This window comes from Nerophis lumbriciformis, linkage group LG18 (genome assembly GCF_033978685.3).
Source record: "Nerophis lumbriciformis linkage group LG18, RoL_Nlum_v2.1, whole genome shotgun sequence".
NCBI classification, from domain to species: domain Eukaryota; kingdom Metazoa; phylum Chordata; class Actinopteri; order Syngnathiformes; family Syngnathidae; genus Nerophis; species Nerophis lumbriciformis.
The window spans coordinates 18,946,380-18,959,097 of NC_084565.2; the positions used below are offsets into that span (position 1 = coordinate 18,946,380).

A 12,718-nucleotide genomic window follows, 5' to 3' on the forward strand; every position below is an offset into this window, starting at 1 on the left:
CACGCTGTTGTAATCCTTGTTTGTGAATGACTGAGCATTTCATAGAAGCTGCTTTTATACCCAATCATGGCACCCACATGTTCCCAATTAGCCTGTTCACCTGTGGGATGTTCCAAATAAGTGTTTGATGAACATTCCTCAACTTTCTCAGTCTTTTTTGCCACTTGTGCCAGCTTTCTTGCAGGCATCAAATTCCAAATGAGTTAATATTTGCAAAAAATAACAAAGTTTTCCAGTTTGAACGTTAAATATCTTGTCTTTGCAGTCTATTCAATTGAATATAGGTTGAAAAGGATTTGCAAATCATTGTATTCGGTTTTTTTTTACGATTTACACAACGTTCCAACTTCACTGGTTTTGGGGTTTGTAGTAGTAGTAGTAAAAAACACAACAAAGTAACAAATAATGTCACATACCTCCAACCATAAATCATTTCAAAGCATAGCAAGCAAAAATATGAAAATGCCATCATCAACTAGTAAAAAGGCAAAAAATAAACTTACCATCTAGGGCAGAGGGTCCAGGATTTGTATTCTCCTCGGCAAGCATTACCTCCTCTGGAAGGCAACAAGTTCAAACCATGCACATAAGTAGCTGATATGTTTGTTTTCCAAATAAAAAAATAACTATTAATTGTATTGACACAATATCTAAAAAGGCAAGCTTTTTTTTTCAATTTCCATTAATTTAAAAAGGCATATAGTGACATTACAGTCTTCCCACGCAGGTTTAAGGGATTAAACAGAAACACAAGCAAAAATCATGGTGGAAAAATACATGACATCTGTGGTAATGAAAATAGGGCCTATTTAAAAATCCTTGTTGGAGATGTTTTTGAAAATGCTAAACAGCATGTGCAAAATATACAATTACACATACTGGTGCGTTGTTAGTGATCTAATAAGACAGCATGCACAATCTTAACGTGTGCAAAAGGGAGGTTTTTGCCTGCACTGCCGGCTGTCACCGTGGAGACAGTGCGTATCCATGGCATCATTCTTCAACCCGTGGTGTTCTGCTAAAATGTGGAACATGGAACTACCGTATTTTTCGGACTATAAGGCGCACTTAAAATCCTTTAATTTTCTCAAAAATCGACGGTGCGCCTTATAACCCGGTGCGCCTAATGTACGGAATAATTCTGGTTGTGCTTACCGACCTTGAAGCAAATTTATTTGGTACATGGTGAAATTATAAGTGTGACCAATAGATGGATGTCACACATAAGAGATACGTGTAGACTGCAATATGACGCCAGTAAACACCACCAGAACTTTAAATGTTCCATTGAGAATATAGAATATTACACACAGCCCTCAAAAATCTTTCAAAATGTTTTAGTACGACTTTGAAGCCGCACCGCTTGATGGATTGTCGGCGCATTAAGGCCACCGTGGTCAGAAGTACGAGTATTATTATAGTGTGTGTATAAAGACCGCAAAATGGCACGCATTAGCGGATACACTATCTGACGTTTTGTTTTGCAAAATTAAGCAAAACCAACTTTTCTTACCTTCTGGTGCCTGCTGATCAGTTTTTGGGATCTGCATAAGTCCTGAAAATTTGCGCACGTGAGCCATTGTAGTCCGTGCCGACAACATAGTCGATAAGCTTATTTTTCACTATCTTCTTGTTATAGGGTTTTTCTAATATAAAGTAGCATAAAGTTCTAACTTATATCCGTCAGTAGATTCGCTATGAAAGCGCTAAAAACTTCTGGTATAGTGAGTTTACATAATTCACCCACGGAACTTTAGTTATTAGAGAGTTCCGGTTGGATGTTTTTTCACAGGACACATTTCCGACGTTGTTACAGTAGTGAGCCACGGGTGAGGAGATGCTGCTCCGTTGTTGATTTAAGTAAAGTCTGAATGTCATTAAAACAGTTAGTTCCATCTTTTGACACTTTTTTTGCAACTCAACGCCAAGAAAACGGAAATGCTGATTATCGGTCCTGCTAGACACCGACATTTATTTAATAATACCACCTTAACATTTGACAACCAAACAATTACACAAGGCGACTCGGTAAAGAATCTGGGTATTATCTTCGACCCAACTCTCTCGTTTGAGTCACACATTAAGAGTGTTACTAAAAAGGCCTTCTTTCATCTCCGTAATATCGCTAAAATTCGTTCCATTTTGTCCACAAGGGACGCTGAGATCATTATTCATGCGTTCGTTACGTCTCGTCTTGATTACTGTAACGTATTATTTTCGGGTCTCCCTATGTCTAGCATTAAAAGATTACAGTTGGTACAAAATGCGGCTGCTAGACTTTTGACAAGAACAAGAAAGTTTGATCATATTACGCCTATACTGGCTCACCTGCACTGGCTTCCTGTGCACTTAAGATGTGACTTTAAGGTTTTACTACTTACGTATAAAATACTACACGGTCTAGCTCCAGCCTATCTCGCCGATTGTATTGTACCATATGTCCCGGCAAGAAATCTGCGTTCAAAGAACTCCGGCTTATTAGTGATTCCCAGAGCCCAAAAAAAGTCTGCAGGTTATAGAGCGTTTTCTATTCGGGCTCCAGTACTATGGAATGCCCTCCCGGTAACAGTAGGAGATGCTACCTTGGTAGAAGCATTTAAGTCCCATCTTAAAACTCATTTGTATACTCTAGCCTTTAAATAGACCCCCCTTTTTAGACCAGTTGATCTGCCGTTTCTTTTCTTTTCTCCTCTGCCCCCCTCTCCCTTGTGGAGGGGGAGTTACACCAGTCCGGTGGCCATGGATGAAGAGCTGGCTGTCCAGAGTCGGGACCCGGGGTGGACCGCTCGCCTGCATCGTTTGGGAACATCGCTGCGCTGCTGACCTGTCTCCACTCGGGATGGTTTTCTGCTGGCCCCACTATGGACTGGACTCTCACTGTTGTGTTGGATCCACTATGGACTGGACTTTCACAGTAAATGATAAATGATAAATGGGTTGTACTTGTATAGCGCTTTTCTACCTTCAAGGTACAGTACTATGTCAGACCCACTCGACATCTTTTGCTTTCGGTCTCCCCTAGAGGGGGGGGGGGATTACCCACATATGCGGTCCTCTCTAAGGTTTCTCATAGTCATTCACATCTACGTCCCACTGGGGTGAGTTTTTCCTTGCCCTTATGTGGGCTCTGTACCGAGGATGTTGTTGTGGCTTGTGCAGCCCTTTGAGACACTTGTGATTTGGGGCTATATAAACAAACATTGATTGATTGATTGATTGACTTCTTCCACTCCCGTCCTTGCATGCTACACCGCTACAACAAAGATGACGGGGAGAAGACGCTGTCGAAGGTGAGCCACGTAAATAAGACAGCCCACAAAACGGTGCATCTTGAAGCGACTGTCAGAAAGCGACTTGAAAACGGTCTGTAAAACATCATCTATGCAACATTTTGACCAAAGAACCATAATTACATGTTATGTAGACCACAAGGAAGTGTTTTACATTTAGGAAAAAATCTTACTATCACCCCTTTAATGCGCCTTATAATCCGGTGCACTTTATGTATGAGAATAGACCTGAATAGACCCACTCATCAGCAGTGCGCCTTATAATCCGGTGCGCCCTATGGTCCAGAAAATACGGTATAATCTGTGCCACCTTATCTAGGCTAATAGAAGCGCTCCTCCAGTATTATCTAGACAACGGGACCAACTGTTTAGCACGCCTAAGGTGCGCTCTGGGAGACGCAGGTGTTGTGCCACAAAGTCTGCCAGATGTTCACTTTACATTGACACACATAAACTGCCAGTGTGTGTTGAAATGATCCAGACGCAAGAAAATGCAGTGTTGAAAGAAGTTTTTTCATATCGGATCTAGGCCTACATCAATGTACCGTATTTTACGGACCATAGGGCGCACCGGATTATAAGGCGCACTGCCGATGAGCGGGTCTTGTCAGGTCTATTTTCATACAAAAGACGGACGCGCACAAATTTTCAGGACTTATGCAGATCCCAAAAACAGATCAGCAGGTACCAGAAGGTAAGAAAAGTTGCTTTTGCATAATATTGCCAAACAAAACACCAGATAATATGTCTTACCTTACACACACACCATAATAATACTTGTATGTTGAAGCACAGTACAATCCATCAAGCGGTGCGGCTTCATAGCTTACCAAAGTCGTACTAAAACATTTTGATAGATTTTTCAGCACCGTATGCAATGTTCTATATTTTCAATGGACCATATAACATTTTGGTGTTTTTTACTTGAGTCACATTGCAGTCTACATGTATCTCTTATGTGTGACTGCCATCTACTGGTCACACTTATCATTTCACAATGTACCAAATAAAATAGCTTCGAGGTCAGTAAGCACAACCAAAATTATTCCGTACATTAGGCGCACTGTCAAGTTTTGAGAAAATGAAAGGATTTTAAGTGCGCCTTGTAGTCTGAAAAATACGTTATCTAGTAGGCCAGAGTTACTCAACCCGTCGATCGCAATCGACCAGTCAACTTTACTTGTAGATCCCGAAAATATCAGGAAAAACAAACACATTATGAATAATTCGTTCCCACACCTCCGAAGTGTCGAACAGGCAACCACCATCGCTCGCCCGCGACGGAACGCTAACAAGCCAAATAGAGTCTGTGTACACTGCCCCAAGTACCGGTACTCCTTTTTGGTTTATTCATTTTGGATCAAAGCATTGACATTTTTGAATGGCAGTGAAATATAATAAATCAAGACGCTCAGCTAAAGAAGGACTTCCCCGTTCACCACCCCTTTCAATCAAAAACCTGGCAGATGTTCTTACTTCTGGCGCTGACTTATCACAACCACCATTATGAGATTTGCATCCCTATATGTGACTACCCATCCATCCATCCATCCATTTTCTACCGCTTGTCCCTTTTCGGGGTCGCGGTGGTGATGGAGCCTACGCAAATCTTTCGTAGATCAGGCCCAAAGTGTTGCAGAAAAAGAGCGTAAAAGACATTGTACTGAATCTTAAACATTTTGATGTATTTTTGCAGGAGCTAAGTATATGCCTGTAATGTTGGGAGGTATAAGCTTACTTTTTTACAGGAGCCTATAAGTAAAAATCACATTATAATGAATGTTAGACAAAGCATTCTGGGATGTTTATTAACTCAACTTCATGAGGGAAGCCCTTAATTTGTATTTATCTTTTATGAATTATGTGATTTGTTAATTTTTAATTCAGTTTTCTAGTCAAAAGAATAACTTATGACCTGCTCTGTCGATCCATGCCCGGTAACCATTGAGTTCTCTCTCAATCTGCTGCTGGCGTCTCAATTTCATGAAGGCCCTGCGGTTTTCCACCCTCTCCCTCTCTTTGGCAAACTCCCTGCAGGGGCAAAGCACATAATGAATGTTGTTTTTTTTTGTCAGAGAAAAAGTACATTTTCTGGAAAGAATTTAGAAAAGACAAAAATATGGCATTAAAACAGTCCCAAAATCATCAGGCGTAAAAACCACACTCAGCGTGCTTGTGGCCCCTCTACTCATTTGCAAAAATAAACAGCCTCTGCAACTCCCCTCCCTTTTAATTGGTCACTTTATACATCTACTGCAGGCCTGGGTAAATTAAGGCCCGGACATTCCCAAATAATTTTATTAGATCTTTAAGATGGAAACTGTAGCTGCCATTATGATGTGCAGTGATGTTTTCAAATTAACATAAGTCTTGAACTATACAAAGTATTTCAGTGGTTGGAATCTGCGCTTTTGCATGATATACTAGTTTAATACCTTAAATGCTGAGATGTTAACTCTGTGTAAAGTACAGGCTAAAAGTTTGGACACACCTTCTCATTCTATGCGTTTTCTTTATTTTCATGACTATTTACATTGTAGATTGTCACTGAAGGGCAGCACGGTGAAAGAGGGGTTAGTGCGTCTGCCTCACAATACGAAGGTCCTGAGCAGTCCTGGGATCCTTCTGTGTGGAGTTTGCATATTCTCCCGGTGACTGCGTGGGTTCCCTCCGGGTACTCCGGCTTCCTCCCACCTCCAAAGACATGCACCTGGGGATAGGTTGATTGGCAACACTAAATTGGCCCTAGTGTGTGAATGTGAGTGTGAATGTTGTCTGTCTATCTGTGTTGGCCCTGCGATGAGGTGGCGACTTGTCCAGGGTGTACCCCGCCTTCCGCCCGATTGTAGCTGAGATAGGCTCCAGCGCCCCCCGCGACCCCTAAGGGAATAAGCGGTAGAAAATGGATGGATGGATGGATTGTCACATGTGGAGTTATGTACTTAACAAGAAAAGGTGAAATAACTGAAAACATGTTTTATATTCCTCAACGATGGATGCTTTTGACCTTCCTTTTTTTTCAATTACACCTGGTGTCGAACTTTGAGATCGGCCCCAGTCCACAAAAACATTTCAACATCTCACCCAAGTTAATTGGGCATATATGCACGCACCCGCCCCTCCCCCAATCAACGCCTTCACCATTGTTTAATTCCTCTTCGGGGTTGTGGACGGCTGAGTAGCGCTTTATAGCGGCAGCCGGCCTCCAGGGCCCCAAATCCCCCCCCCCTCTTTTGCGAGTTGTTGTTGTGTGCTATGCTATGTGAGGTTTTTTCCTTGGACTCAGTCTGTACCCCTCCCGAGGGTCCAGCCTTAGACTGATACTTTTTTTACTCTTCCCCCTTTCCCAATGTCACCTTTTTCCCACCTTTTTTAAGGAGCGCCGTAAGTGGCTGATCCGTTGGCGGTCCCGTCTTGTGCCCCTTGTAACGTATGTCTGCTCTTAGTGGGACTGTGCCGAAAATGTAAATTCAGTTCTTATGTGTCTTGTACATGTTAAAAAATGGACAATAATAAAGCATCTTGAATCTTGAATCTTAAATATTCTAGTTTCTTCAAAATAGCCACCCTTTGCTCTGATAACTGCTTTGCACACTTTTGGCATTCTCTCGATGAGCTTTAAGAGGTAGTCACCTCAAATGGTTTTCACTTCACAGGTGTGCCTTATCAGGGTTGATTAGTGGAATTTCTTGCTTTATAAATGGGATTTGGACCATCAGTTGTGTTGTGAATGAGAAGGTGTGTCCAAACTTTTGGCCTGTACTGTACATATTGGTTATCCGTGAAGCATGCCACTTTTATTCATGAATTTGTCTAATCTGTTGTTAAACAAATTTTCAATGATTTTAGAAAATTGTGGAAGCAAAGTGTGGAGGGGGGCGTGGCCTGCGGGCCTGCCGCGGAGCGAGGTGTGTCAGGACCGGCCTCGAAGCCAGCGGCAGATGAGTAGATTGCCCAGCTGGGGCTTGTTATCTAATCACCTATCGCCTTTATTAGCAGCAGCCAGGCAGAGACACGTTGGGAGTTGGAGCAGAGCGAGACACATGCAGGAGAGCGGAGCGAGACACATGCACAGAACTAGAAAGCAGAGACACGCCGGACTGAGAGGTCCTAAAATATATATTGCTGAAAAGCAACCGAGACTTGTGTGTGGCAGTAAAAGACATGATTCAAACTGTCTACCGGGGTCAAGATCTGTCGGCATCAGAAGAACCCACCACAAGAGGGAAACCTCTATATAAAGAAACCTGTCCTTTGTTTGTAAATTGGTGTTTGTCTCCAGTCTTATAAATTGGTGCAACTTTTTTTTTTATGTTTGAAAAGATGTGTTGGTGATGTACATTAATGGTTGTGAAAATTTAATAACCTTTTCTATCGTTTCCATATCAATTACGTTACCGTTACAAGCGGTTTAGGTTTGAGATTTATATTTATTCACTGTTTGTATTGTTTCCTCTTTTGTCACATCAGTAAAGATCATTGAGTTAGGATTTCTGTCTATGGTATCATTCAAGTCCTTAATTGACACAACATCTAGAACAGACCTGGGCAAATTAAGGCCCGGGGGCTTTTCAATCTGGCCCGCCGGACATTCCCAAATAATTTTTTTGGATCTTTAAGATCGAACTGTAACTGATGTGCAGTGATGTTTTCAAATTAGCGTAAGTCTTGAACTATACTATACAGTAGTTCAATGGTAGGAATATGCGCTTTTGCATGATATACTAGTTACTATGGTAATCTAATTAGTTACTATGGCAATCTAATTATTTACTATGGTAATCTAAGTCACAGCAGCTCAGACGAGGCACCAAGCAGTGTGGGTGGGGAGCGTTTCCACAGAGTGTTTGCAGAGCAACAAAGTTCTAAAGCTTAGTGATGTATCAGATATATCAGATTGAAGGTGGGTTAATTTTTTTACCCTTCACGTTCATATTTCACTGTGTTTGTTGCATTTTTGTTGCGTTACACTTGATTGTAAAATATGTCGATCGAGAGGGGGTGTGAAGTTCATATGTTGTCAATATTCAGTGTTTTATTGTTCATAGTTCATATTGTAAATCCTGCATTCTTTATTTTCATGTACATTCTGGGTGTCTCATTCAGTAAAAAAATGTAGAATTCCATTCTATCTGTCATAACATTTTCGAGCATTCAATCAGACATTATTGTGAGTTTTTGTATTAGTGTTCCTAAAAATAGGACCCAAGCACACATACTGTACAGCAGATTTTCACAGCTTCTATATATGCTTCTATAGCCCCCAGACACAAGACACGTGTTTGAATGTGCATAGACGTGTGTAGACGCCCATAGATATTTGTAGACGCGTTTGGATGTGCATAGATGTGTGTGGATGTGTGTAGATGTCCATATATACCTGTTGACGTGTTTGGATGTGCATAGTGCGTAGATGTGTGTAGACGTGCGTAGACATCCATAGATATCTGCGAATGCGTTTGAATGTGCGCAGACGTTTGTAGATCTGTGTAGATGTGCGTAGACGTCCATAGATATCTGTAGACGCGTTTAGATGTGCATAGACATGTGTAGATGTGTGTAGACGTCCATAGATCTCTGTAGACGTGTTTGGATGTGCGTAGACGTGTGTAGATGTGTGTGGATGTCCATAGATATCTGTAGATGTGTTTGGATGTGCATAGAGATGTGTAGATGTGTGTAGACGTCCATAGATCTCTGTAGAGGTGTTTAGATGTGCGTAGACGTGTGTAGACGTCCATAAATATCTGTAGACGCGTTTGGATGTGCATAGACGTGTGTAGACGTCCATAGATCTCTGTAGACGTGTTTAGATGTGCGTAGACGTGTGTAGACGTCCATAGATATCTGTAGACGTGTTTGGATGTGCATAGAGATGTGTAGACGTGTGTAGATATGTGTAGACCTCCATAGATATCTGTAGAAATGTTTGGATGTGCGTAGATGTGCGTAGACATGTGTAGATGTGTGTAGACGTGCGTGGACATCCATAGATATCTGTGAATGCGTTTGGATGTGCGCAGACGTGTGTCGATGTGTGTAGATGTGCGTAGACGTCCATAGATATCTGTAGACGCGTTTGGATGTGTGTAGACATGTGTAGATGTATGTAGACGTGTGTAGACGTCCATAGATCTCTGTAGACATGTTTAGATGTGCATAGATGTGTGTAGATATGTGTAGACCTCCAAAGATATCTGTAGAAATGTTTGGATGTGCGTAGATGTGCGTAGACGTGTGTAGATGTGCGTAGACGTCCATAGATATCTGTAGACGCGTTTGGATGTGCGTAGACGTGTGTAGATTTGTGTAGATCTCCATAGATATCTGTAGACGTGTTTGGATGTGCATAGATGTGTGTAGACGTGTGTAGACCTCCATAGATATCTGTAGACGTGTTTGGATGTGCATAGATACGCGTAGACATGTGTAGACCTTCATAGATATCTGTAGAAATGTTTGGATGTGCGTAGATGTGTGTAGGCGTGCGTAGACGTCCATAGATATCTGTGGATGCGTTTGGATGTGCGTAGATGTGTGTAGACGTCCGTAGACCTCCATAAATATCTGTGGATGTGTTTGGATGTGCATAGATGTGTGTAGATTTTTGTAGACGTGCGTAAACGTCCATAGATATCTGTAGACGTGTTTGGATGTGTGTAGACGTGTATAGATATGTGTGGACCTCCATAGATATCTGTAGAAACGTATGGATGTGCGTAGAAGTGCGTATATGTGTGTAGACGTGTGTAGACGTCCATAGATATATGTGGATGTGTTTGGATGTGCATAGACGTGTGTAGACCTCCATAGATATCTGTAGAAACGTTTGGATGTGCGTAGACATGCGTAGATGTGTGTAGACGTGCGTTGACGTCCAGAGATATCTGTGGATGTGTTTGGATGTGCATAGACGTGTGTAGACGTGCGTAGACGTCCTTAGAAATCTGTGGATGCGTTTGGATGTGCGTAGAGGTGTGTAGATGTGTGTAGACGTCCATAGATATCAGAGGATGTGTTTGGATGTGCATAGACGTGTGTAGATGTGTGTAGACATGCGTAAACGTCCATAGATATCTGTAGACGTGTTTGGATGTGCGGAAACGTGTGTTGACATGTGTAGACCTCCATAGATATCTGTAGACGTGTTTGGATGTGTGTAGACGTGTGTAGATATATATGAGGGGCCGTTAGGGACATTATTCAGAATTACCTCTTACATACACTACTGAAATGCTCTCACATAAACAACTGAAATCTTTTTCTTTTATACACACTACTGAAACACTCTTATAAACACTACTGAAATGCTCTTACATACACTACTGAAATGCTCTCACATAAACAACTGAAATGTTCTTCTTTTATACACACTACTGAAACACTCTTATAAACACTACTGAAATGCTCTTACATACACTACTGAAATGCTCTTATAAATACTACTGAAACACTCTTATAAACACTACTGAAACACTCTTACATACACTACTGAAACACTCTTATAAACACTACTGAAATGCTCTTACATACACTACTGAAACACTCTTATAAACACTACTGAAATGCTCTTACATACACTACTGAAACACTCTTATAAACACTACTGAAACATTCTTACATACACTACTGAAACACTCTTATAAACACTACTGAAACATTCTTACATACACTACTGAAACACTCTTATAAACACTACTGAAACATTCTTACATACACTACTGAAACACTTATAAACACTACTGAAATGTTTTTGTCTCACGCACACACACACACCTGGAATTATTTTTCACTAGTATGTATAAACGGATTTCACCTGTGTATGTGTGTGTGCTTTTTACACGTCCGTGTGAGAGACAACAATTTCAGTAGTATGTGTGCAAAGATTTCAGTTATGTGTATGAGCGCATCTTACCAGTGTGTATGCAAGCATTTCACCAGTGTGTGTAAGAGCATCTTAGTAGTGTGTGTGAGCGATGTTGCATTCCGGTTCCGGTCACCAATAATCCCCGCCCCTTTTCAGACAAGTTTTTATTTATTTATTTTTTTTTTTTAAAGCCAAGTTGTTGACAAAATGTCTGCCGACAAGTAGCTTAACCGAGGCGGGAGCTCCACTTCATAATTTGAGGGCTTCAGCGGAGAATATAAGAACACTTTCAATGCAACAAGGGTCGCCCCTGCAGGACGCGGCACCTGAGCGGCCACACAGGTGCCTTTCTCCTCCCGACAGCCAAGCAGCCTGGAGCAAATGTTACCTTGCGAGTTTACACTGCAGCATCATCAAGTGCAACGTTTCAGTTCATGGACATCGAAGCAAGAGGAGGAAAAGGTAATTAGACATTATTTATTTCTAAATGATTGTTGAATCCCTCGAAATGTAAGGCGACATGGCATTGTAGTGCGCTACAATGGTAACATGTCGAAATGTGAGTCACGTCGTGGTACGTCAGTAGCTAATCAAATACTAATGATAATGGATTACAATTATTTAGCGTTTTTCTATCGACTTGATAAGGGGTCCCCAAACTACGGCCCGCGGGCCGGTTACAGTCCACCAAAGTCCAACATCTGGTCCGCTGGAAAAAAAAAAAAGTTGTATTATTATTTTCAATCTGTCTTTTCTAATCCATTTTTTGGTGTCCCCTAGCCGCTCAGGCAAATCATATTGTCTAAAAATGCATTTCCCTGTATGACTTATATTGTCTTGGCTGTTTTCATGTGATCTGATTGTTACATTCTTATTCCAGAGTCACCACACAGCTGCGTGACCTTTTCAACAAGGACAGAATAAACAACCTCTGGATTCATGGAACTTCTCTGCACACAAATATATTAATTGGAATATTCAATCAATTTCACATAGGAACATTGTGATTATTATTTTCAACAGTGTGTTGAAAACAACCTTTTTTGGCTCAGAAAGGTTCCTTATGTGTTATTATTCATATGCTTTCAATACTTGTCGGTGTGTAATTCCAGACATAGATGTAAACATTTTTTCAACAAGTGAAACCACTTGAAAATGATGGCAACTATGGAATAGACATTTTCACTTCAATTCTGCACTTTATTTAGTGAACAACATGTGATATATAAGGTTTGAAATGTTTTCTTCTCTTGTGCAGTGTATTCTGCAAGTTAACATTTTGTAAAAAAATAAATAAATAAGGAACCTGTTATACAGACAATATGAAGTTGCCCACTTTATTATTGCAAATATCAAAATAACACTGCAATATGTTTGTGCTGTAAACATTTATGTTTCTACCGTTGAGGTTTTTAAGTTATTTTATGTTCTGACGAGTAATGTCATCCAGCCCCCACCATCACACACACTTTGTCAAAATCTCCCCAAACTTGTCCCAAATGTTTGTGCTACACAATTTTTTTGTCTTATGATTATTGTATTTAGGCTAGGTGTAAATATT

General features: G+C 40.9%; 1 protein-coding gene across 1 annotated transcript in view; it reads right to left on the reverse strand.

Annotated features, from left to right (window-relative positions):
- Window positions 1-12,718, reverse strand: part of cacna1ea (calcium channel, voltage-dependent, R type, alpha 1E subunit a) — a 239,795-nt gene that overhangs the window by 118,374 nt on the left and 108,703 nt on the right. Inside the window, exons 8-9 of the mRNA XM_061977792.2 lie at window positions 5,206-5,321; window positions 504-557 (exon numbers count right to left, since the gene is read on the reverse strand). Coding sequence (XP_061833776.2) covers window positions 504-557; window positions 5,206-5,321 — 170 coding nt within the window. The remainder of the gene's footprint in view (window positions 1-503; window positions 558-5,205; window positions 5,322-12,718) is intronic.